General features: G+C 41.5%; 3 protein-coding genes across 3 annotated transcripts; 1 reads left to right on the plus strand and 2 right to left on the minus strand.

Moving 5' to 3' along the window:
* Positions 1-122: 122 nt before the first annotated feature.
* On the minus strand, positions 123-10,442 carry fam117aa (family with sequence similarity 117 member Aa). The gene is made up of 8 exons (XM_080044669.1): positions 9,994-10,442; positions 7,890-8,035; positions 4,659-4,754; positions 4,049-4,141; positions 3,169-3,273; positions 2,349-2,574; positions 1,765-1,969; positions 123-1,395 (listed from the first exon to the last, which is right to left on the minus strand). The coding sequence occupies exons 1-8, from the start codon at positions 10,211-10,213 to the stop codon at positions 1,176-1,178; spliced, it is 1,311 nt and encodes a 436-aa protein (XP_079900795.1). The 5' UTR covers positions 10,214-10,442; the 3' UTR covers positions 123-1,175.
* Positions 10,443-13,038: 2,596 nt separating this feature from the next.
* rundc3aa (RUN domain containing 3Aa) lies at positions 13,039-27,110 on the minus strand (the record flags this gene model as incomplete). Its single annotated transcript, XM_080043127.1, has 11 exons — positions 13,039-13,181; positions 13,969-14,075; positions 14,303-14,416; positions 15,461-15,618; positions 16,264-16,429; positions 16,662-16,742; positions 16,999-17,088; positions 17,437-17,522; positions 17,632-17,765; positions 18,320-18,435; positions 27,004-27,110. The coding sequence occupies 11 exons, from the start codon at positions 27,108-27,110 to the stop codon at positions 13,039-13,041; spliced, it is 1,302 nt and encodes a 433-aa protein (XP_079899253.1).
* Positions 21,097-25,181, plus strand: zwi (zwilling). The gene is made up of 2 exons (XM_080043128.1): positions 21,097-21,667; positions 23,735-25,181. The coding sequence occupies exon 1, from the start codon at positions 21,199-21,201 to the stop codon at positions 21,445-21,447; it is 249 nt and encodes an 82-aa protein (XP_079899254.1). The 5' UTR covers positions 21,097-21,198; the 3' UTR covers positions 21,448-21,667; positions 23,735-25,181.
* Positions 27,111-27,293: the final 183 nt, after the last annotated feature.

Below are 27,293 nucleotides of genomic sequence, written 5' to 3' on the forward strand. Positions count from 1 at the left end.
ATAAAAATAAGGTAGATTTGCAGTGAAAACAAAAAAAACAGCATCACCAGTCTCGTAACTCCTTACAAAGATACAAAAATATATATCTTCCTAGAAACACATATGTAGAAAAGTAGACCAGAACTACAAGTCAAAAAACATATTTGCAATTTTAGAAACAAATCCATCAAGTACAAGTACTTTCATCAACGAAGTCTCTCAAATTTAGCTTTTTTTCAATTAAATTAATCTAAACGTAACAATACTTTGCTAGGATATGAATAAAGGATAGTAAGGAAGTAATACTCATGTGTTCTAAGTGCTTTTGACTCTGAATTCACTTATTTGGACATTCCAAATTCATACATCCCTTTCGGGCTGCCTTTCTTGTCTGAACCGCTGGCGCAAAACTAAAACAACATTCAGTTTTAGCAAAGAGAACAATGTCAAAAACCCAACTCCTGAAATTATTTCCAGCATTTTCCAAGATTTGCAGAATTTCAGTCTAGTAGTCTTATCCATAGGAAAATAGTAGAACAATTGAATTTTGCTGTTGAGGTAAACGTCAGCTGAATCCAAGCATCCTGCAGTTGGAAAATAATCAGTAAAGCAGGCAGGTGTTGTGCTGCGTTTGAGCTTCACTGGGAAGTCGGATTTTTCCCAGTTGGACATTTCAAACAGAACGCCCCCTGAGGTTGGAATTCCTACTTGGAAATTGAGATAAACCTTGCCAACCCCGAGTTCAGCATTTAGCACGACTTCCCAGCACATGAGCAGCAGTGAACACTTTGATTATATAACATTCTAGATGTTCTGTATTATCTGTGTCACATTAAGTCACCTGTACACATGGTAATGCTACTTTTCTATCCGTAGATATGTTGACACGATATTTGTATGAACAAAATACAACAAAGAGCATTGTTATCAACTTATATTGCTAACAATGGCTAACCCAAGGTGATTGCCAAAGGCAAACGTTCATTACATGCGCTCTTGTAATTTACCACTTGTGATACTGGAACATGAGCAACTCAAAAGGTGACATCACTCCCAGTTCCGACTTCCAATGTAACAGTTGCAAAGTGTCTCATTTGGATCACAGTGATCATGGCACGTTAGTGAGTAGCCAGCAGGTAACCACAGTGCAGCAGTGTGTGTGGTTTAGTCCAGAAAGGCTCAGCCCAGATATCCACCTACTGCATGCCCAGGTGCCTGGTAGGAGACGCACCCTGACCTGAGCAGCCTGTTACCGGGGAGACGGACAGGCCACGGAAGAGCAGGTCCATGGAAGGGAGGAGGGGCTTGAGGAGGCTGACGGGGCAGAAGGCAGAGCCTCCGTGGGGGGTAAACATGACCTTATTAGGGTCGGGGCAGGACGGCTGGAGGAGAGGCTCATCCTGACAGGCAGCAGACCTGGATGTAAAGAGATGGAGGGAGTAGTTAGCATGTACCCCAGGATACTGGATCATCAGGGGCAACAACACTGACCACAGCTTTGCACATTTATAATATCTTATTACACAGAACTGATAAATCTTGTGTTCTGAATTGGTCAATCCCAGCATTTTAATTGTCCGATATTTCTCAAGAACATACCGCTGTTAAGGATAATTCACCGTTGCTATGGGTAACATGCTAATTCTACAGGCATTGTTTTGATCGATCACTTCCTGTCATATCAATGGGCGTCTACAAACAAGTACCTACTACCCCTTCAAAAAAACAATGTAAAACATTTTTGAAATATGTGATGTTGATGAGGTCTAAAAAGTGTTAACTTACATTCCCTCCTCACACACCCGTACTCGCTCGCAGCCCTCAGGCGGCTGACGCTGGAAGGAGCAGGTCTTACTGGGCCGAGGAGAGGAGGAGCAGGGCTTCATCAGAGGAGGATCCACCGCAAAGGAAGGAAGGGACGTCGATGGAGAGGGACAAAGAGTCTCACAGTCCACTGGCTTTGGGGAGTTGGTTGCATGATAGTAAGCATCTGGAAAGGGTTGGGCATATTTATCAATCCAAATTAAATAAATTGTCACGTAATGTTTTTGATAAACTTTACAGAAATTCAGTTAAGAAGAGGTGGGCTCTGCTCCGGTTCTTATTACACAGTAGGTATTCTCTGCCCGAACGCTCTATAAACACAATGACAATTGCCATGAAGGTTGTTTGATACGGCCACGCTCACACAGTCCTGTCAAACAGTCTAGACTTAACTAAGTTTTATGAACATTTATTGACAATCAGATTTTTGGAAACGCTTATTGAGACAACCCAGCTATAATACCATATATTGATTTTTACTATCTTAAACAAGGTTTCCATAGGCTTTAAACAATCAGAAATGATAATAAGTATAGGTGTCTAACCTGGTTCTCCCATGGGGCAGGGGGACTGTGATGGGGACAACAGAGACGGGTTGAGTGGACACGGGGAGTTTGAAGGCGACAGCAGCGATGGATCTATGGGACAGGGGGACTGAGAGGGAGAGAGGAGAGAAGGGTCCAGTGGGCCAGGGGAGGGCTCGCTCTGGGAACCACTGCTGCACCTCTGGACCGGGACTGGGGCCCGGTGCCCATCTGGGATATCCAAAAGCTAGAACAATTAGGAGGAAATTAGTAGAAAAAAAACAGTCAGTCAGTCTGGCTGCAGACACAATGTAGAGGAGAGCGTGACAGATGTGGGTGGATATGACTTTTAATTTCAGTTTTTTGATTTTATATCTTGAGGTTATGACATATACGTATATCTTATGACTATGTCTTCATGATCGCAGCAAAATTCCTGACTATTTTCTTAACATCACGTCTTAGTTGTTTTGTCTATAATAACAATTATTACAATATAAAGCATCGATAGAGATCAAACAGCAACTAATTTGTTATTATTATTGCTAACCTATGCTACACAGCTGGTTAAACAGATACTTATTTTTCTGTGAATTTTTTTAAATGTTATCAATTGGAAAATATACAAATAGAGTTGAATAGTTGAATAGTTTTTATGATAGTAACAAAATAATTATTTTTTGTTTTAATAAAATATCTTCAGGTTCACAGTTTGGATTGTGAAATACACAGAGTTTAAATCTGAAAATGCTCTTTTAAAGAAGAAAGGCAACAATTATTCATAAAAAAAACTTTCCTTTCTTGTCGTGAATAGTTTACTAATATTGAATTTGCCGCTAACCTCGTCATTGTCAGGTTTTTCAGAAAACAGCACCTCCTCCAGCTCCAGATTCAGGCCTTCAACACTACGTCGCAGCCGCGGGGCGATTCTGTTCAGCGGCACAGTCTGGAAGTAAACAAGTCGAATTCAGGCAAATGAGGGTGAGTGAGTGTGTTTACTTAAAGCAACCGTGTTTCAAAAAAATGTGTGTGTGGTGTCTGGGGTGTTGTATTTATTTTTCCGTAGAAGGGCTTAATGCCTCCAAAAGCGGAGACAGAAGCTGCTCTTCAGTGTTAAACCCTCTCCAAAATACATTGAATGATCACTGAACACGTCCTGCTTCAATCTGCTTTAACGACATGCCGACTGGGTGTTTCTGATCAAAATACAGACAGTTTGTGTGGCTGGTAAAAGAGTCAAAATATTACCTCCTGAAATACAGAGAAACACTTTTCTAACAAAAAAAATTGACTAAATGTGATCACAAACAAACCGTGTGTCAGGTGTGATTACAGATCAGCAATATTGACCATTATATGCGGTATACTTATTTTTATATTTTTTTTCCACGTACCAATGTCTGATGGTGCCTTCCAATGTCTGCCTGATGATTTTACTTTTGGCACGCTATGATATGCTGGCTGGTTTCAAATGTTCTTTTTGTGTCAGTAATGTGGTAGCTCTGACGACAACAGTTCCTAAGAAAAGCCACAGTAATGTTTTCTTTATACCTGTTACTAAGCTCTTCCTAGTCTGCCTCTGGAATGACATCGGTACTTCTCATGAGAACTATTATGTTCTTTGTGTCTTTGCCTCGCTTGTCATCAAAAGCATAATATTGATTTTTGGAGATAAATAAAAATCACATCAAATCAAGACAAAAGAGCAATGTACTAACTACCTGATTGATGCCTGCTGCCTGTCCTGATGGCAGGGCGTGGGGGGGAGCACCATGGCGGGAACGCTTCTGCAACTGGTGCCTCAGCTTGGCCACCTGAGGAAGGAGTGGAGAGAAGAATGGATTCAGGAGTCATTACAATTCATTCTGAAAAGGAAGAGGTTACTCATTATTACCTTAAGAGCCGTTAAAGCCCATGTAAACCCAAATCCACAAAACCCTTCTATGTTATTTGGGGGGTTAGTTGCACGATAGTAAGCATCTCAGAAGAGTTAGATATATTTATCAATCCACATTACATGAATTGTCATTACACTTTACAGAAAATCAGTTTAAATTTAGGCGGGCTATGCTCTGGTTTTTATTAAACAATAAGTATTTTGAACCACTCACGCCAAATCTCTGCCCTAATTTTCGGTAATGTTGCCAAAGAGACCATTTTCAGATTTTTTGCATACGCTTATTACAACACCCAACTTTTATATCATATATTGATTTTTGCTATTTTAGACCCAGTTTCCAGAGGCATTTAATGTTTCATAATATCAGAGTTTGAGAGTAGAAGGTGTAAGAGCGGGTTAGGAGAAGTGATTGCGTGAAATGAATGACTTGCCTCCCTCAGATGCTCTGCGCTGCCCCACGACGCCGAGCGCTTGTGCCCGCCAGAACTTCTCCTTCCTCGGGTCTCCTCGGTCCAGGAACTTGGAGTCTGTGAAATAAAATAGGATCAGAATCAGTGTGATGAATAACAACACCAGTGTTTGTCTATCAAACCTTTGGGGGCTGTGGCATACAATGGCCTTTTTCTTAGTTAAGTTAAGTTTAGTTAAGACCCCAATTAGCTTCGGTCTTAACTACTCTTTCTGGGGTCACCATTATTTCATAACCATATTAAATTATCTGAAAAACATCCACAATGTACTCATACTCACAGCACAACAAGAGTCAATACATTACAGTCACCCCACATTAAACCCTTTTTTAATACCAGTACGTATACAGTAGCTCTACATCATCATTAATTCTTCAATGGTTGTAAAGAAGGTACATGAAAATGTATCTACTAAATCTAAAAAGTAGATAGCTCAAGGTCCATTTCAAATCTTTCAAATCATTAAAAATAAATGATATATATAGTGTTCCACACTATTTTTTGATAAATTTGGTAATGAATTCCATGCCAGAACCCCTCAGTGGCCTAATGGTTTCTATGCATGCCACATATTCGTGACACTGCTGGTTTGATTCCAGCCAGTGACATGTGTCGTATTCCACCCATCTTTTCCTGTAGTTCCTCTCCCTTTCTGAAAAACTATCCAATAAAACTGAAAAAGCCACAGAAAAATTATAATAAAAAAATTAAAAAATGCCATGCTATTGCTTGATAATGCACCGTCCTCTGTATTAAACTAGTTCTACAGTAGTAGCAGTTATTGTGGCTGCCAGCTTTTGGAGCCCTCCTTCACTTTCTGTTAATTTTTTTTTTAACACTACGACTTGAGTACACACAACAACACAGCTGTCTTGCACACCTGCCCCACAACAGCTGTACAGAGGAAGGCGAGGGGGAAAACCACTCTGAGCTGCAAAACAGCCCCGCTTCCAACACACACCAGAAAACATCCAAACCACATCGTATTGACATTGTAAAGACTATAAATACCACGCAACTATCCTCATTTAACACCTCAGTGCACCCACACACACAGTAACTCACTGTTATTCATAAAGTCACACAATGTGGAGGAAAACATAACCAAGACAAACAGACAACTATCTGGGTGCACTTCTTCTTTTGTCAATCAAAACACAAAACACATTACATTACGTTTTGCTTTCACGAGTATTAGACTGTACCGATTTCTTCACATGGACTCTTGATCTTCTAGTAGTAGGAGTCTGGGTGGCCGCTGCAGGCTGTTGGTCCATCGTAACCAGGTAAAGCCCAGGTTGATACAGATACTCACAGTACTAGTGCCTCACTCCACACTCAAATAGTCAACTGTTTCCCACACAACTCTCTCCTAGTGTCTGTGCCGTTCGTAAGGCAGCTAACATTACAGGCCAGACACCTAACTCTCAATGCCTGCAGTGCGGCTATGTCATGCTTTTTGGTCCCTCGAAATACAACCTGGTCTATAGGTCGTCAGCCCTCACAACTCAAAGAGAAATCTGCCTAGTGCCAAAACCCAGACACCATCTTCTTGCCCTCAACTTATACATAGTCCATTGCCCAGCGCGGCTAAATCAGGTCTGAGCGTCATCCAGTGCCATTGGTGTAGAGTTACTGTTGCCAACGGCCCCCACAATCGTCCAAAACATGAACTGAGAAGGGGGGGGGGGGGTGATGGGATACAAACCTATAAAAAGACCAAAATGTAGCAAAGAATTTGGTCCCGACATAGCTAGTGTTTCAATCTCGGCACGATTCATTAACGTGTATTTAATTCCTCTTTGCAATATGGCCACAATAATAGGGACAGGGCTTCAAGTAAGGATTTATGAAAGAGTATTAATTATTTTATGCAATTCTATTGTTGAATAATGTTTTTAATAAGGCTGCAAAAATCTAATAAATTCAACTGTGTGTCTGTCAGTCAGGAATCCAATCCTTTTCACTTTAGAAAAAACAGATAAAAGCTGAAATCTTCACATTTTAAAAGGCTGGAGGCAGAGAATATTTTGCGTTATTACCTTGATACTGTATATTAATGTCACATTTACATGGTGATCAAAATTGTACAATATTATCTTTTTTGGAACAACTTTACTTACTTAAATTAACCAGTAGCAAAATATATTGTAACGCAATCTACCGACCCTAAACCCTAACCACCTGTTGTTTGTTTGTTTGATTCCTTTAACGTTTCTGTCATATTGTTTTATCCGCACACATATGCACATTTCGATAGATTACAGCATCACACACATTTAATTTGAACTTCTTTATAATAAATTAAATGTACAGTTTATTTGAAATTTACACATAATAAATATTAGAAAGGAGTTTATGTTTTGATTTTATATACTTTATCAGAAGATACATTTTAGGCTTTTTTTGATGATTAATATATCGCTGTGTGAATGGCCAAAAGTTTGACAAAAAAACTTGCTGAGTAAAAGTCTAATCCTGTTCAAACTCCATAAGAAGTGCAATAATGTGCTTAATGAGGAATGGAAATAGCAGGGGACAATCGGATATATCAAAGGAGCTCTGGCAAAAGGAGTTGCTGGGTGGGGTTAATAGTGGCGGTGTGTGCATGTGTGTGGCTGAGCAGAGTGTTCTGGGGGGATGGGGTGTGTGTGTATAATGAGGTCAGGAGGGGTCTATTCCTCACAATGGAGGCGAAGGGGGTTCATTCGGGGTTTAAACTGTGTCAGGGAGCGAAGACGAAGCGCCGGAGCTTGGGGATGTCCGTCGGAGGCTTTGTGCACTAGTTAGCAGTAGATACAGTTGAATAGGAGAGGGGGGGGGATCGAGGGTAGAACAGCAGAGTTTTTAAAGAAGAACAAAAACGACTATTTCCACATGGCTGCCTTCTACCCGCAGCGTCAAACTGGAACCACCAGACACCTGCAGAGCCAACATCTGATATCATGCCCTCTATAGAAATCCTTAACATACATACAAGCAAAGAAAGAGCAGAGCAGAGAAAACATTTGGTCTCATGTCTGCAACATGAAGCAACAAGTTTATAGGGAACAGTCAGTGTTCTTCCACCGGCAGTAACACTGACTGCTATAATAGACTGCCATTCATCAAGACACAGTTTGTTTTTGTTTGATTACAGTTATTATTACACAAAGGTATTTGACAGCGTTGTTGTGATTTATTAATATTTACCTGTGTGGATTTGTCATTGACACAGGTAACAGCCGGGCCCTCTGCCTCTTTGGGCCAATGTCCCTGCAGATAGGGTCCAACAATGGCGTCCAAGGAAAGCGTCCGGCGGATGGTGGGCTTCGGTGGGCGAGCCGAGGTCCTGTCTGCTTTCGGGAGCAGAAATAAATAATGTTGACGCATGTTGGGGTTGTGTACACCTTTCTAGTGTTAATACACACAGCCTAGGCTCTGTAAACGGGCATGTTGCCAGCTATGGTGGGAGCCCTTTGTTTACATGGTGTATTTATTTACACCATATTTTCTTCCAGCACGCACACACAATATGGACAGGTAGCGGATCGTAAGGAGATATTCACTGATTTTGACAACAAGCGTTCTCCAGAATTACCAACTCAAGCTTTAACTCTTGTCCGAACAACATCGATCTTGCATAGGTTTAAAAAAAACTCCTGCCTGTGGGATCATGTTTAGCTCGCACATACATGCATGTGACACGTCTGTGTATAAAAACTCCCTTTAAAAGAGGCTAGAGGGGATTTTAACACCAGCGGTTGTTGTTAACAAAATTGCTCCCAGGCTTCCTCTCCCCACCCACCAGTAAGAATGCGGCGTGCGGAGATGTGTGTGTGCATGTTGGCAGCTCTTTGTAATCTCTGGCAGGTGTGGACTATGCCTTTGACCTGGAGCAAAGCCCTCCACACTACACACACACACACACACACACACACACACACACACACACACACACACACACACACACACACACACACACACACACACACACACACACACACACACACACACACACACACACACACACACACACACACACACACACACACACACACACACACACACACACACACACACACACACACACACACACAACAGTCACCACAGGCTGCTCGTATATCCACCGCTGACCCACAAACACACACACAAACAGACACACAGTATGTTGTCATCATGTTGCAGGGCAGACAGGATGTATAAATAAACAGCACTCCATGCAGATGTGACTTTTGGTGATACGGTTAAAGAGCGACGAACCCGATGGAAAACAAAGAAGCCTTATGGGTTGCTGCCGTGTTAACATGCAGATCCCACAGGTCAGAGTGCAAGGGGGGCTGAGAGTCCAAATAACATTATGAGAACAGTGTTATGTTTCAGGGTAAGAAGGCTTCGTTCATTGTTGACTTTTCTCATAGCGCGTTGATATATTGTACATTTCGCAAGTCAAGTCAAGAGTTGGAGTGAGTCGGCGGTGAAATTGAAGCCGGTTGTTCCCTGATTTAGCATGAGATGCATGGATTTCCTTTCTATAATAACCATCATTCATCAAATAAAAGGAAAAATAATCAAATAGTTGCTCGGATTAAGTATAATTCACTTTATGAGTGACTGCAAGTTAAAATGTAACAAATTCATTTAAAAAAATTAACCTCATCAGCACTTTTTTTCATAAAATTGTGTAAGTACCTGGTGTTCATTGTGTATCATTTAGGGCTGCAACCAATTTATGATTATAGATTATAGTTTTATGATGAACTGATTAGTTGTTGTTTTGTCTATAAAATGTCCCATCAGAGTTTCTCAGAGCCTCAGTTTTTTGGTCCAACCAAGATTCCAAAACCTAAATATTTTTTACATTCATAATGATGTACCATGACATAGAAACTGGAGTAGTAGCAAACGTTTGAGCTATTTTATTGATAAATGACTCAAACAAATGAATCTATCATAGTGTCTGATTCCTTCTCATTCATTCTTACCAACTGAATAGTTTTATCTTTACTTTCTTTATGAGACCAATTGAGAAGGAAGTTACAGAATAGGAGTGGAGATCAATCATGTAGAAACCCTTCACCACATGAAACTGAATTTCTAAGGCAGATAATGATGATAACCTGACACCGAATGCACTTTTCAGCCTACACTTTTCAAACCCCCCATCCTCCTCCTGTGTGTGTGTGTGTATATGTGTGTGTGTGTGTGTGTGTGTGTGTGTGTGTGTGTGTGTGTGTGTGTGTGTGTGTGTGTGTGTGTGTGTGTGTGTGTGTGTGTGTGTGTGTGTGTGTGTGTGTGTGTGTGTGTGTGTATTTACCCGTCTTGACCTCTCCACAGAGCAGTGTGGAGCCCCTCTGGAGCTGGTATGGGACTCTGGCTCTGAGGGGCTGCAGACTGGGGTTGCTGCACCACCGAGGTGCTCCAACACTTCGGACCGACATCCCCCACTCCTCTCCTGTCCCGCAGCCGAACACAAACACGTCTTTTCCGGGCTTTTTCTTGCCGTCTTTCACTGCAGCTGAGCACGGTTCACACATTCAGTTCATACAAGGGAATGATCCAAAACTATGATAGGGCCTCTTGTTGGGCACCCAGCTTGAGTTCTCCTTTGTGAAGATGACCATGATGTTTGTTTCTCCACGGCTTACTTACTTTCGGGCTTGAACAGGCAGTTTAAGTGATATTCGTAGGTCAGCGCCTCTTGAAAAATCGCGCATGTTTATCCTCCATAGTGCATTCTGAAGAGGAGACGCTCTAGCACATTGCTGCTTGTTTCCCCTACTCTGCAGAGTGACAACACAAACGCTCAGCTCTCCAACCTGTACAACTATCTCGTGTAGTATATCATTCCATTCCAAGGGGAGGACGATCTGATTGGCTGCTGCGGAATACTAGGTTACTGAGCGCTCATTGGCCTTCGCATACATCTGTCTCGTTAAGGGACCCCCCCACTACCCCCCATAGAAAAATAAATAAAGTTCCCATCCTCTTTTTGGTTGAGATTTTTTCTTTCTTAACCCCCCCCAGTCCCCCCCACACACACACACTTTCAAAACCACGTCTAAACCCGTTTATATACTATCTATGGTCCAAACCCAAACCCTGGGTCAGTGTGTGTGTGTGTGTGTGTGTGTGTGTGTGTGTGTGTGTGTGTGTGTGTGTGTGTGTGTGTGTGTGTGTGTGTGTGTGTGTGTGTGTGTGTGTGTGTGTGTGTGTGTGTGTGTGTGTGTGGTGGGTGGCTGTGTGTGGGGGGTCTTCAAAGTGTGGTTCAGGGACCCCTCGAGGTCACTTAAGAGACTCAGGGGGTCTAACCATTCTTATTAATGTATAGATAATTAGACAAAGCCTATATAATGCAATTGTATGTAAAACTTTCCCAAAGGTGCATTTAGATATTTGGAGCAAGTAATAACCTGTCAGAATGGCTTAATCAGAAAGATTACTGCAATCCCAATACGTTCATGTGCTAAGTGACCATAAAATGCCTTGAGAAAATCTCTTTAAGTCAGGTACCAAGGGTAGAGCTTTTTTTGTATAGTTTACACTATTTTAAACAATACTTTTTGCTTATATTTGTTATTATTGCTGCTTAAAAAATGCACCTCGACTGTAATCAAACTGATATTTTTATAATAAATTTAAAAAAAACTTTCTAAAATAGTGCACTGGGTTTTATATGCAATAAAGAGTTCAGTAAAGAAAATGTTTTATCCACATTATTCACTATTTACTTGTAAATGTTTCCACCTGCTGATATAATAGCTATATGTTCAACATTCACCAAAATAAGCAAGCTGCATGTATTTTGTTTGCTGTAAGGTTACAGTTGTTCTATCATGCCCATCGTCTTAACAGGCTGTAATATCACATGCATTTATAAACCACACTTTACATTTAATAGCCATTTTGCTTGCATGTATTATGTTTAGCTCACACATCTGTTGCTCTGCTGTCTGTGGGGAATGTGGTGCTCTCTGAAAGTGGCTGTGTCTAATGAGAGAGTGAGGGAGAGGCAAACCAGGTCCCCGTTAACAACATGGTAACGCTCCTTTTGCACTGCAGTGGTGATCAAGCAGCAGCAACTGCAAAAAAAAAGCACAAATAATGTAAGAGGTTCTATATAACACACATATACATCTGTATTATGTTGCTGTTATTATTTTCCTCTTAACAAGGTAGTCGGAGGTCATGGTCTGCTTTTTAACAGCAGCCGTGCAGGTGGTAGGGGCGTCAGCATTTTGATAATGGACACTTCAGCAGGTTGCAAGAAATATTACGGCTGCAGATACTCAAAGAATATTTATATCCATCTGGAGTCAATCCTATGTAGTAAACTAGCTACCATGTACCCATGTGTGAATGCAAGTTGTTACATTGTATAACGTTAAACCACAAGATGGAGCCAAAGCACATGTCCCATGCAAGTGGCTGCTTAATAAATTAACCAACAAAATACAATACTGCTCAGTCTAACATCTTCATTAATCGACTGTTTAGAAACCATCAAATCACTGCAACGTTTTTTGCATCATCTTTCAATAAGCCATACATGACTGCTTGTACAATGTTAGGATCCAGTTAAACAGACACACGTTTAATGGAAAAAGGCAGTTTATTGCAACAAAAATAACACACTGCTGTATTGGTTCAAATGAGATAAATGAACATATACATGTGGTACAGTAGCTTAAGATTTGATAGAATCAATAAATAGCTGCACAGGTTGAAAAATAATGAAACAGTGTTTGGATTACTCAAGCAGGAATGATATGCGCTTTTCTAGGGGTGGCAGACCCCAGAAACCATTCATTCACAGTTATATAACATGCCTCTCTCCGTGCTATGTCACTGGATGGACCCTGTAAAGACCCCAACTTTATATGGATAAACTGCAAATGATAATCATATTTCTCTTTATGAGTGACTGCATCCAAAGTGCTGTTTTGGTTACATTTTTGACAAGAAAATTGGAATAAAACGCTCACAAACATACAGACCATGTCTCGGGAAGAATTACTGGATGCTTTGGAAAAGGCTTGAGAGGACATTTGCAGAGGAGCTGTATGATTTTCAGATGAAGGGATTGACAGATAGTACAAAGTGGATGTGGGGCAAGAGTGTGAGAAGAGTTGAGTAGATAAGGCGAGGAGAAGAAAAAGTACCAGAGGAATTGGATTCCTTTCAGCTTTATGAGGACTTCACTCCCATGTACAAAAAAATTGAAAGATGGCGGCGTGACTTTCAATAGTGGATTGTGGGAGCAGGTGGGTTTTGGTCGTGTTTTGGGGGGGAATGGTCGATGCAGCATCACCAGGCAGACAGGCTGGGGGGTCAAATCTCTTTTGTAGTTTGTCTGGACGTCCTAGCTCGGAGTGAGCGCGGGGCTAGGTTCAGTGCTGATATTCACCAAACACTCGCTAGACTTGAGACTGCAAAGGGACTTGGAGCTCGGTAGAGAGGCCAAAGAACCACATAGACCCAGCATGGAGGGAGTGTTGTCTTTTTCTACAGAGACATAACAGGGGAGAAAGCACAATAAAATGGAGATTGTGATTTTGCATAGCTCAAGCTGCCCACATGAAACACCATTCACAGGCATCAAGCCGGCCTTTGTTTGAGGATGTAGAGTATGCACACGTGCATGGGTGGCTGCCTCTGAAAGGCTTTTTATTTATGCAGTAATGCAGAGAGCACAAACATATTTCTACTCAAGCAGAAATGTTGTTGTATCACTATGTGAAGTACATTTGAGCTAATTTACCATTTATTTAGGAATATTGCAATCAAAGGTGTAGAAGAATTTACAGAAGCTACGGTGGCCTTCAAGGACAAGAAGCTAGTTAGTAAAGATGGCATCATCCACCGCTGCTGCAAGTCTTTTTTCACAATATAAAGTGGTCAGGTGAATGTGTATTTAGTTATTTATTTTATAGTACTTCTTCTTTGTCTTCCAACAGCTGCATTTACGGCGGACACCCACTATTAAAACACATAAGGCACTTCAGTTTGTCTGTTCAGTGCTACTGTAGAAACATGGCAGTTGGCCGCGTTCCTATGTAGATACAAAAGGCTCATTGGAAGGTTAAATTTAAAAAAAATATATTTTATTTTCAAGCAATTATGCCCTAATTAAAACATTCTTATGGATATTCCATTCCATTCCTACAAGGTCTGTTCTGAAAAACGTCAATTCCCTTTTAACACCTTGAAATGGCTGACTTCTTCACAAGTAAAAATGTCACTGCACATTTAAATATTGCTGTGAATACAGTGTGATGAATGTGATGTTTACCAGCTGAAGTCCAGACAGCGTCTCCGTTCTGTCTCCCATCGGCCCTCTGGGAGTCGGAGTTCAGACTCACGTCAGCAGAAAGTTGATCCAAACTGTGAAAACTCCTCCTGGATGGACACAAACATAAACAAATCATAAATAACTAAAACAATAATATTCTGTACATTAACTGTATCTATAAGCACCTGCTTATTTATGTTATGTGTGTTGTAAGTGGTTTGATATATTATTCAGATGCATTATTACATACATAATTTTTTATCTTCCATGTAAAATAGCATCACAGAAAAGACATCAATACGAACAAATACATTTAAAAGTGAACTGAATTTACCTGCGAAAAAGCTTGACATCACCCACATTGTTCCTGATGGTGGACCACTGGTTGACCAGCGGGATGGACAGATCTTTAGCCAGATGGGAGGAGTCACACGGCATGAGGGCAGAGCTAGATAAAGCACAGAGTACAAATCATTTAGTTGAGAAGTGATCATTTTAATCTAAGCAGGCATAGATGTATCTGAACATCAAGGGTGGCCGTACTAAAAGACACATCTAAATATCAACAGTCAGCCGGAGTTAGGAATGTCACATGTGTGCGAGTAAAAAATTAAATAAATAAACTAATAAAAATAAATATAATAAGGTAAGCCTCTCAATGAGTATTGCATGAGTTATTAACTGGGATAACCAAAAACTGAATCTTGTTAGTTTCTTTGAATATTTTACATATAAAATACAGTATACCAGTTGCATTGAAGGTGGAGTATATGGTGTCCAGAGAATGCTTCTTTATATTTATACTAAACACGCCAATATTTGACACTCAGAGCGTGTGCTCCAGCCATCCAGACCGTCTTTTTTTAGATAGACATTTTTTCAAGCCTAGGCTGTGCATGAACACCAGTTTTTTTTCAGCACGCACACGCACTACAGACAGGTAGCGGATGGTGAGTAGATATTAGCTGATTTGGACTAAAAAAGTGTTCTGGATTACAATGACTGAGTATGCCTTAAAGGAGAAGTAAGTGAAGTCCTTTCAGATAACTTCCTGTCAGTGACTGTAGTTAGTAGTCCCCTCCCCCGTCCCTACGTCACCACCACATGAACGCGTAGCCGCCTTCATCAGATAGTGCCACGATGGAGAGCAGCGAGTCATCGTTCACGGGCACAGAGACTTTATAGCGCTCTGTCTACTGATTGGATAAAAACTAGCGGGATACTCAAAATTTTATCTGGCAATTACTGTAAAGCTGAATGATTGGGAGACCTGTGTTCTGAACTGCGCATGCTGTTTAGGTGATTGCTGTATGAATATAGAGTGATTTAACATGTTTAAAAAATATCAACCTATTTTACCAACTCCTGGTATGGGCTGTTTTGGCTAGACGATGTGAATTCAAAAACACGTGACACAGTCTTTTCCACTTTTTGGTGTGTGTGTGTGTGTGTGTGTGTGTGTGTGTGTGTGTGTGTTCTTGTGCTTTCTCACAGCTGTGCCTGCAGCTCCAGCACTACAGCCTCCAGATCCTTCTTCTCCTCCTGGCTCTGGACCGACAGCTCCTCCACCTTGGCCCTCAGACACTTGTTCTCCGTCTCCACGTTCTTCAGCTGCGACTCACGCAGGCGAACCAGCTCCTCCAGGTAACCCTAAGGATTAGGGAATCAAGGATTATTTGAGTTTTTTACAATTTTTAAATTAAAGATATCATCATTTAACTTTTCCAGATGATTAATTGCATTAAAACAATAATTTTTTGTTTCTGCAATTTTTTCAGAATTTGTTTGCACATTTGACATTATCTTACTATTGTACGTTTGCATCTCCTTACATTAAACTAAACTCTAGATGTTGGATACATTGTTGTAAAGAGTTGAACTCTTTATTATTTTTTTTTACAACATTTTAGTGTCCAAAGTCTTACAGAACAGGTTAAGAATACAGCATTTTTTTCAATAAAAAAAAAAAAAAATTATTAAATATTTTGGTTGTTTTTCAGAACAGAGATGTTTGTTTCAGAGTTTTGAAAAAGATTATGGTGAGATAACGGCCGTTAAAGATGATCGTATGGGTTAAAATGTACAGATGCAAACAGGCAAGGTAAATTAAGCCTAAATGTACATTTTGGCCATTTTCTTTTACAGTATACTAGTGTGAAAGAGGACATGTCATAGAAGCAAAATAGCCAGGAATCTCAAAATGTATCAGTGCTTGAAAAAAAACATGTTTTTGCCTGCAGTGTCTGGCCTTAACACAGCACTAACTTGGTTTCACCAGTTGTTGTTGTGACTGACCTTCTGTGCATAGACGATCTTAAACCTCTGCTCCATCTTACGACACTTGTTGCTCCAGCTCTCCTCATCGGTAACCAGGGGGATGTAGGGATGCTCAGGGACACTCTCCTCACTGTTACTGCTGTCCACACTGTGACGGTCATCCTCGTCACTCAGGTAGTCGTAGCTAGAGAGAACCACATGGTTATTATTCAACTTTATTTAGACAGGGAAAGCCATTGTGGCACCTCAAGTACTAACCAACCCTGAGTTTGTCTTGTAAGGATTGGAACGCCAAGCAAAGAGAGATGTAAGGTAAATGGGTAGTTTTTGTATCATGTCTTTATAATAGAGTGCTGCAGCGTAGTACATGAACAATGAATGTCATAGTAAAAGTTGAGTGACAGGATCAGTCTCACCTCTGAGTGAACTTCAAGTACGGTGTGTAATCAACCACAGCTGGGGATTTCCCATCCAGAGTCTCCCCCTTCAAGCAAAAACTGCAAAGAGAAAAAGAGACCAAAATAATGGACTTGCTTTTTTAGAAAGGTCAGTGACTCTGCTGTTTAGGATTTCATTAATGGCAAAGGAAATATTGATTTGTGCATCATAAACTTGAATGTTGGCTTTATTCACTGTATATACGTAATGTGCATACTATGTACTACATATGTGTTTACCTTTTAAAAATTGGCCACTTTTACTCAGTACGTGTGTCAGAGATATGTAGGCTACAGTATGTAGAGTATGTTTCACCTGAAGTCAATTGCACTCAGTCCAATCAGCATTCCAGTCAGGACGGTGGCCTCTTCTCTCAGCATAATGGCTCCATCATCATAGAACCTCCTGTCAGGTGAATAGGCGGTTAGTTATAATCTCTCAACTTTCACTGTCATTCCACCTGCAGCCAATTAATGACAGATTTTGCAGTAGGTTTGATTTTCTAAATCTGTTGCAGGTATGTACTGTAAATGTACAGAAAATACATTAGTGTGTGGGTTTTTTTTTACATAAGGATAAAAACAGGTAGTTCTGTTGCACTGAACGTCTTTTAACTTGCTAGGTGGTTTATAATGCAATTTTTTTTTTATGTTACGTACATACAGTACATCAAAATGACAAATAAAAGGAATCTGGCAACAAAAAAAATAAATTCAGAAAGGTCCTCGATTGTGCCTCTGTCATTTGTCTGACCTGGTTGTTCTTGTGTCCCTCAGAGCAGTGGATACATATTCAGAAAGTCGTTTCTCCATCAGCGCCACTCGAATCCACGCACGCCCCTACACGACAGCGTAAAAAGTGATTAGGAACAGACACACACACACACACACACACACACACACACACACACACAGTCACGCACACAATTCTTCATGCAAATATTCTTGCCTTGGCTCGTGATGTGCTGATATTCTCTATGTTTTCGATGCTGGCGATGCAGTTGTTCTGCACCTTGCTGCACGCCAGACGGATATATTCCCAGTAACTGCGCTGTCCATCTGAGCTGAACCAGCTTCCCGAACCTGGTACAAAGATTTACACTCAACAATAAATCATTTTGGCTCACAGCACACACTAATAATAATGCAAGCACAGCAACAACAATACAGTTGTTTTTTTCCCTTTTTGATAGCGATGTCTACAGTATAGTCTATGTATGCAGTAGAATTTTAAATATATTTTCACTGTCTCACATTCCAAGCTGTATTAAACAGATGTGTCCATCATTTTGTTCAAATTAAATCAAATCAGTTTTATTTGTATAGCCCAATATCACAAATAAACATTTGCCTCAGTGGGCTTCACATTCCATACAATATGACACCCTGCCCTTAGACCCTTAGCTCGGCTGAGAAAAAACTCCCAGAAAAACCCTTTATCGGGATTAAAAAACTGAGAAATGTCAGGGAGAGTTGACCAAGGAAGGGATCCCTCTCCCAGGACGGACTTTCTGCAATAGATTTCGTACATAAAATCACAAAGGAGTCGGATCATTGACCAGATGTTTACATGGTAATACTAAAGTAAAATATGAATAGTGAATAGTGTGGATGCAGTGTGTTACCTGCATTGTTACCTTTGAAGCGGTGGCTGAGGATGTGCTCTAAAATGGCGGCAAAGTTAATAAACTCCTCCGATGAGTCATCTATGGGCTCTGCTGTGTACTTTTCTAGAAGAGTCTTTACAGAGAATCTGAAATAGAAGCACACGTACAAAAAAGAAAAATTAGAAAAACAAAACAAGACAATACAATTTGACAGAAAAAATATCTACTTTGCAAATGTGAAGGGTGTGCACTTTCAGTTTGAGTTGCATGCTGCACAAGCCAATGAAAATGCAGCCGTGTACACTGTACCCCACGCAGACAAATGTACTACTGTATTTGAACTCGGCAACAATAGCTGGGGAGGAGTTTTTTTTTGTTTTTTTGGGAACCACGCCATCTTATCACCCTGAGGTCACCCCCAATTGTCTTGTGTACTGCACAATGTATCCCTTCAGTTGCTTTGGCAGTTTTACCATGAAAACAATACAATTAACCCCTCTGTCTTTTCAGCCTTTTGTGCGCGCTGTTGCTTCCAGGTCCCTTTGGGTCGTGTCTCTCTGCGGGACCCGGCCGGCATCAAAAGAATGATCCAATAATTCCCTCCCCCCACTCATTTATACACGGTGGTCTGATCTATTTAGGGCAGCCGCTGTCCCCACTATTGTTTGGCTTTTTGACCTCAAACGATCGTCTTGCTTGATATGCAGCGTGCATGATAGGAGCCAGCATCCAGGCACACAGGCTCGGGGGTAAAAGCCTCGGCTCCGATGGGCAACACTAGCATCACGGAGGGCAAGACAGCCCTGGCCGTGGGGGGCACCTCCATCGCCAGGGGGAAAACCACCGTGGCCATGGGCAACTCCTCCATCTTCAGGGGAGTGACCACCACCTCCATGGGAGACTCCACCATTCAGAGGGAAAAGACCACCGTGGCTCTGGGACGGGCCAGCTTCAGCCGGGGAACCACAACCACCTCCTTCCGCAAAGCCTTGATGGGCAAGCGCAGGACCACCTAGATGGACAGCAGCAGGACACCTGAACCCAAGGCTAAGACATCCAAAGCAGCCGCCAAAAAACTGTCCAAAAAAGACTCTAACAATGAGTGGGGAACCACATTCTCGTCAAGCAAGACCTCCTTCAGCAAAGGCAGGGTTTCCATCCTGAGGACTAGGTACGCCATCTCCTGGGGCAAATACTCGATCGCCTGGAGCAGAACCACCATCGCTCTGGGCAACAGCAGCTTAGCAGTGGGCAAGACAACTGTCACGCGAGGGGAGATCACGAGCCACCTCACCACCCTGACCTGCACCCATGGGACCAAGTCTGTCACTGTGGTCAAAACCACGCTCGTCAGGGGCACCGAAAGGCACAGCCACGTCTACTGGAATTTTAACACCATTCCTGCACACACTTAAGAACCCATGGATATTTTTTAGCAGGTCAGTAGTATAAAGAGTCAATACAAGAAAAGAAAAAAAAGATCTGCTATGTTTGCGATTAAAGTGTGTTAGGAACTATATAAGTCAATGAAGCATGAAATCCATCTCTTTGCACAAGGTACAAAGGTGGATTAACACGTTTAAAAAAAAGTGCCAATGCCATGCTGAGCGTGTTTTGCAAATGTGTGATGGTGATGAAATGATGGTTTATGGCGTGGCTACTTGCTAGGGAGGGAAAAGTGTGAAACAGCTGTGTGGGATGTATGTGGAGACACAAGAGAGGGTCTGTTAATTCATCAGCACTGTTCTCCTGCATATTGTGCATGTACAGACGACCATCAACGTGTCTACATCCATGGTATAAATGTGGTATTTTTGTGCATGCTGATAATATTGGTTGATATTTATATAATTTATTGGTTCTGAAGTCTGCCTGCATATCCATATAACTATGCTGCTATATGTCCACTAGGAAACACAGTTTTAAACTAGAAAACTGTAAAAACTGGTTGATCATGTAACAATGCTTATAAAAGTAACATGTCTAAACACTGCTTGGCTTGATTGTTTTGTAAGTAGCTCTTAGTTTTTGTGAGATATTCTACTATATAAATATCATAAATGGTAGAGACAATTAAACACTAAATAGTGTAAGAAGCTGGATACCTCAGTAGGAAACACCACTGACTTTGGTACAGGGAAACAAGGGTTTGATTCTCGGAGCAAGTCCAATGAGATAATGCCAACTTCCTACCTCCAATTGTAAGTCGATTTGGATAAAAGAAGCATCAGCTAAATGACATGTAATGTCATAACTTGCAGACAGTTCAGCAAGGACACAAATGGGTGATGAACCACACCCATATTTCAAATGGAGGTACAACCACAGATACAGGAGACATTTCAATCAAAGCCTCAACTACATGTGGAGAACTTGAACATGTAACATCCTTTCTTTTGACCAACCTGACACTGTGCGACTCATGTCACATATGGTGTATACGGTCGCTCACACACACAGAGGCTATGTCTTACAATCACAGGCTATAGGGAACAATGGCCCCAGAAGAAAGTGATGTCACCGCAGATTGCCCCCTTTTGCAACAATGTGTCCTTCAACCGTCCGGTGTCGTCGTGGAAATGGGACAATCGCTCCACTGTCCCGGTCCCCCCCTTTAGATAGGCTGTTGCCACCTACGGCTTGCCTCTGTCCATTCACATGCACACAGGGGTGGTATGTGGCCTTCCAGAGCCCACGTCGAATCAGCTCAACGGAGGCATTATGTGACACGGGGGTCGCGCTATTTCCACGCTTAGCATTCTGGTCTGCCCCGAGATCGTGCTCTGATGTTACTATTATCGCCGAGAGGAAGAGCAGGGTGTGCTGCATGAGTGTCCGATGCGTCGCGTCTCCGAGTGAGCCCCGAACGCCACCGTCGAACCTGGGTCAGGAAGAAGAAGAGCTCCCCAATGGGCAATACCAGTTTCACCGAGGGGAAGACGAACCTAACTCTGGGCACCACCCAAATCAAGAGGGGAAAGTCCACTCTCGCCATGGGGGCCTCCTCCATCATGAGAGGCAAGAAAACCACGTCTCTGGGCTCCTCCACCATCACCAGCGGAAAGACCAAGATCTCCCTGGGCAGCGCCTCCTTCAGCAGGGGCTCCACCACCACCTCCTTTCGGAAAGCCTTCTTCCCCAAACGCAAGACCCTCTAGATGAGAGGGGCCCTTGCAATGGCGGGGTGGGGGGACTGGCACCAAATGTAACAAGAAAACAGCACCATCATCACAGAGAACATATTATGGACATCATGGACAACTTCACAGCATCTTCTCCACATCAGGGTCTATTCCAATTGAGAGCGAGAACTGGATTAAATTTGCTTTGGGACCTTTGACTTGTTTTTGGGTCATGACGGAATTATCAAGGAAACAGGTCAGTGGCATCTAAATTCTGTTTTATAAATATGTTGTATGCAAAGACCAAGTAGGCCATTATATAGAGTTCCAGGATGTTTGTAGGTCCTTCATGTATTCGCAAACTCTGTTTTACCCAAAAAATCCTCCTGGCTGATGATGCCAGTTTGCTAGAAAGCACAACCATTGAGTGTTGGGGCAAAGAAGTTCAACTACTGTTCAGGTGCTCATTTGACACAACTTTGTCTTAAGGAGCCCCATAGACTTTGTAGAGAATTGTGCTATTGAAGAGTAGGTAGTGAAACATATGTTCAAAATTGGTTATAAATTCCCTTTTTGTTCAGACTGCCAAAGACAGAAAAATATATGAAGCCATCATCAGCTCATTATGCAGAGTGCCAAGCCCTTGGAAAACCACCAAGGGTCCCCAGAGGTTCCCAAGGCTCAATATGGGAACCTCTGATTAATGGCTAATTGGCCAGTTCCTTGACGTGATAGCAATTCAAATCATATAAGATAAGAAAATCAGCTGTTTCAGAAGGCTTTCAAAGTGGTAGTGTTATCTCAAAATGCCACATGACAGCAGGCGATTGTAAATTGGCTGAAGTCCTTTGATCTGAAGGGGGATTCGTTGGTGTGCCTCAAATGCAAATGGATGGAGTGGAATTGCAACATGCTCTTGGTACGATTTGACACTGAAAAACAACTGCAAGAGCCTTCGGACAAGCGTCTTTTGTGCCCCCTCTCTCACTCGGCCTGGATTGCTGCCAAGCCCACTCTCAGCTCTCTTTAAATGCCCCCCTTGTTCTCCTCTACTCATCCCTTTACTGTACTTACACAAGTGTGTGTTTGATCCACCCAAGGATAACCAAAACTACATTTATCAGAAGTGACACCTAACCCAGATCCACAATCCTTCACATCGAATCTCTTAGCTTTAATTTCTTTTTACATTTTTCTGTTAACTGCATGTCGTCCCTGTCTCGCTCACCATTTCTACTCATTGCTTAAAAAACTATCCAATAAATGGGAACAAAAAAACATTTCCCTAACTCTTTTCTCTTTCTCCCTCTCCCTCTTATCTGTCTGTGTCTCTCCTTAGTCTTGGCATAACCGTCAGGATCAGATGACACAGGCGGACTCCTCACCGGCCGCAGCATTGTGTAACAGCAGACAGTGCTGTGTTTATCGTCGGGGGAGACGTCCTGTCCTGTACTGGATTGGAACAAACAGCCAAGAGAAAAAAGACTTAAAGAATGCCATGTGCTTTGAGGAATTTTGAGATGAGATTGATAATTTAGGCCAAATTCAAATAGACAAAACAATGTAAAAAAAACTGTAACTACAACAGGGTGTGCCTCTCTCTCTCTCTCTCTCACCAGCCCCCTCTGTGTATAAGCGTCGAGGCAAAGTGTTGTGTGGTCAGAGGAGGTGTAGAGGAATTGGTGTGCAAGGTGGACAGTAAGGGTGTCGGCCTGAGAGGCACGGAGAACGTAAATCAGATGTTTGAACTTGACAGAGGGGTTCAAATGAGGAATATCACCCAGGGTAGAGTGGTGAGAGAGTATAGGTTGAGAGATGCCCAAATGTTGAGTCAAACTTATAGAAACCTTTTGCTGTAAATTCACATACTTGATGGTGTCAGTAAAAAAAGTTTAAAAAAATAGTAAAAATAAAGTGTAGCTTATGAAATCAGGGAATACAAACGAAGGCTGCACAGAAACGGAACTAGAAAAAACAATGTTATTCCAGGCATGCAGGTTGAAAAAACTTGAACCTGCTTAAAAAATAACTTCTACAAAAAAATGCAACTGAGAAGGGTGGAAAGTGGCAACCCCTTTGTCATTGTTCAGAACTGAAAAAAGCCACCCACTTGCAGAGGCATGTGTGAGATATGAATATGTATAATGGTGTTTACTACAGTGGCAGAGAACATTTTATTCTCTGCTATGGAGCCACGCCCCTATGAACTCAAACACCCCATCCTTTCACTCCACATTCCTTTTGTTTACAGGACACTTCTGAAGGGACTACAGCTTTCATTCAAACCTGTCAAGTCTCACTCATCTTATCTATGTTTTCTTAGGTTCACTGCGTCCACTGCTACTCTGTTCCTCCAGTCACGGACAACGGCACAAGAGAACTCTTAGCCAGACTTTAGGCATCAAAAACGGTACATTCTAAACTGCATGTGGCTTGTAAACAAATCGCCCTTTGAAGGTCGATCTTCAAATTTTGACAAATATACGTCAGAAAAACAAAGTTCCATGAATATCCCTACTGACTGCAGACACCCTCAGCCCTGCCATATTAAGATTAAACCTGTTGCTAGTGGCAACAGCACAGAGATAAATAGATCACCATGACACTGCTGTCACTGTGGACGTGAATCACCAAGTCATTCTCTCGTTTAAGACAACGTTCCTATAGTAGTCCTGTGTATTTCCATCAGTCTGAAGGCTACTAGCCTCATTTTACAAGTATTCTTCTTAGTTGACATTTTAAATTGCAGTTTTTTCAACAACTTCCCCGTAGTCCCTGAACTGAACAGGTGCAAATGTGTGTTCAGGTTTTCCTTTATTATACACAAATGTCCATTGCTGTACATGTGTTTCTAATTAAAATGGGTTAATTCTGTTGAGTATAATAGCACTGAAAACCACTGAAACACTTTTCAGACATTAGGCTAATTGCTGTGCCTGTTAGTGGTGACCAACATTGTGCCAGATCACATGAATTAAAGAGAACACACTGCAATGTCTTTGTTATGACCCCAAGTCAAAATACAGTGTTTTCATGGAACATTTGACAACAAGTGAATTTCTTTCCTACCAAACTTGCTCTCTTCTCTGAACTCCCAGAAAAATACATAACATGATCAAACAACATTGTTGGGAAAATGTTAATCTCTGTGTGTGCTGATGGTATTTTAAACATGTATGATGTGACAGTGAGGAAAAAAAGAGGTCAGACTTTATATATACACACTTTATGTATGGCCTGGTGTACTAATCTAGCACTAACGTTAGCTTAGCAATTGTAGCTCGGTAGCATTTCAAGCCTGGGATCTTGTATCCTGCACCAACACGCCCAGCCAGAGGCCCCCGCTGCTGATTCAGGATCTCTCTCCAAACGAGACCATAGGAAAACATACACATAACGCCCTTTGACTACTTGAATCAACTCTGTCTATGAAAGGCATCAAGAAGAACAGAGGATCCGAAACAAAACAAATGAGGGGATGCAGATTCTGACAGCACACACGGACAGACGGCTGGAAGAAGCTGCCCTCCAACTGAACCTAATCAATGTCATGTTGCTCATTAGAAAAATATGGAAAAAGAAACTGTGTAGTAAGCATTACTGATGGAAAGCTTTTTGAGATTTATTTCTGTTTTTGTCCAGCGTGTTTGTCATTAAAATGCTTACATGATTAAAAATTGGTCTTAGCACTTAGTCAGGCCAAACCAAAAACAAACCGTTCTAATCTTTCTCTGTGCTGTAAGTCCATTGTGAGAACTTTTTCTTTCTTTGCAGGAATGCTTTCTTTGTGATGTTGTGTGTTTTGCTTCACTCTGTACGTGTCACTAAAATGCAGACAGCACCTTGGATAGGAAGGTACTGGAATAAAAAAGGCTTGATTGTGTGTCTATTTGAATGTCTGGACAATGTATTTTTTTAAGGTTTTTCTGGGGGGATTATAATAAAGCCCCCCCAAAAAATTGTCAGAATTCCGGGAGGCTAAAACAGAAAACTGTTAGGAGAAGGATGTGGTTGCATGATGTCACCTTTGCAGAAAGCCTGCACACACTGCAGAAATAATTACGTAGCTGTCTGCAATATAATGTATGACTCCAAGTCACTTTGCAATTCAACACCCATGCTAATGATATAATACATTATACGACAACACAATAAAAGTATGAAAGTGAAGCTGTAATTTCCCTACACGTTATCTCTGGATAATAAAAACACAATAACAACATAATAAAAAAAGAAACACTGAGCAGGATATGGTTACTTTAAAATAGCTAACAGAAACAATACCTTTATCAATAGCAGCTATTTTGATTGAATTTAAATTGAAGACAAAATTGCCAACAGTCTCTTATTTCAGGTTCTCTATTGTGAATATTTGCTACTTTTTATAATCAAGAAAATAAATTGCAGATTTATTGATAATAAAAATACTTGTTAGTTGCCAAGTCCCCAATATTAAAGACACATTCTAAGCTAGAGTTGGTATATTGTAGCAATATTATTTCAATAACAACACAGAGACAATAATGATGGACATGGACAAGTTACATTTATGGCTGCAGTTAACTACAATTGAATTCAATGACTTGGCTATAATCCTGCATATAATATCAAATGGGTATTCTCAAAACGTAACAGCTACTCAGTTTCCCTGGTTCGAATAACATTATCACTTTAAGAGTGAAACTTTATGATATATATCAATGCAAAAAAAAGTATAATATTGTAGGCTATGTAGAGATGTGTGTATTCATGTGGAGGAAAATAACATGACTTTAATGTTGAAATAAGCCTCATTACAGAATATTTTGAGAACTAAATCCACGTGATGAAATGTGCATGAGCAATTTAACATTGACAAATAAAAAAAGTTCAGAGTTTCCAGCCGTTACTACTCTTATAACTATACGAGAGAGCCATTTAAAGGCTTCACATCACAGTCCATCAGTAATACACACTGCTCTGTGTGGGCCTGGGGACAATGATGGGGGGAGGAGTCCTCACTCTCCTCCCGATGCCCTTGTCCCATACAGACACTCAACCTGACTGTGATGGAGGAGGAGGGACCCTGCTGTTGCATTTTCTCTCAAGCTCAAGCCTAGATACAATAATGTAATCCCAATATAGTGTAATGTTTTATCCATTTGAAGCTGCATTTTGCCAGTATTGACAGGAATCATGCAGGTGTCTCAAACTGTGAGAAATAAAGGAGACTTATATGAGAGATTGTAGTGGGAAATGTCACATCAAATATATTATTTTTAAATGAATGTTACAGCAAAGGTTGCTATTAACTCACTATTTTGAAAAAGAATGACATTGATAATCAAGAGAGTATTATAGGTAATGTGTTTTCTAAACAAGCGGGTGTCATGGCAGGGGTATATGTGAAGGTGAAAGCGCACCTGCCTCTTTTTCATCCAGAGCATTTCTAGAAATATGGCCATTATTTTGCATTATTTTCCATAGCCTATATTTTGATCAGTATCCTCCATTGTGTTCATATTATTTCAATGATGAACTAGCTAGGATGCAGTGGTTGGCACAAGCAGATGGTAGGCTATTGAGCCTGTGTCGTGATGATGTAGACTGTACCTGCAGACCGTGATCAGGTTTTTTCGCTCCACGCCGACGCTCCGCGCAGACGCCTTTTTGGATGTCAGACCCATAGCCATTGCTGTGTGAATGCAGCCCGACTCCATCCAGCGGCGGCCCCGGGGCCTCTTCGGGGTCCGTGCCCAGGCCAGGACCCTCCCTCCCCGGCCCTGTGTCCTACAAACTCCGACTGTCCTCTGCAGGGAGCCACGGAGGATGCTGCTGCTGCGGGACGATGGTGCTGAGAACAGGGCGATCAGCATCAAACTAGAGACAATTACATATTCAAC

The sequence above is a fragment of the Ammodytes marinus genome, assembly GCF_949987685.1.
Source record: "Ammodytes marinus genome assembly, chromosome: 16".
Lineage (NCBI taxonomy): Eukaryota > Metazoa > Chordata > Actinopteri > Uranoscopiformes > Ammodytidae > Ammodytes > Ammodytes marinus.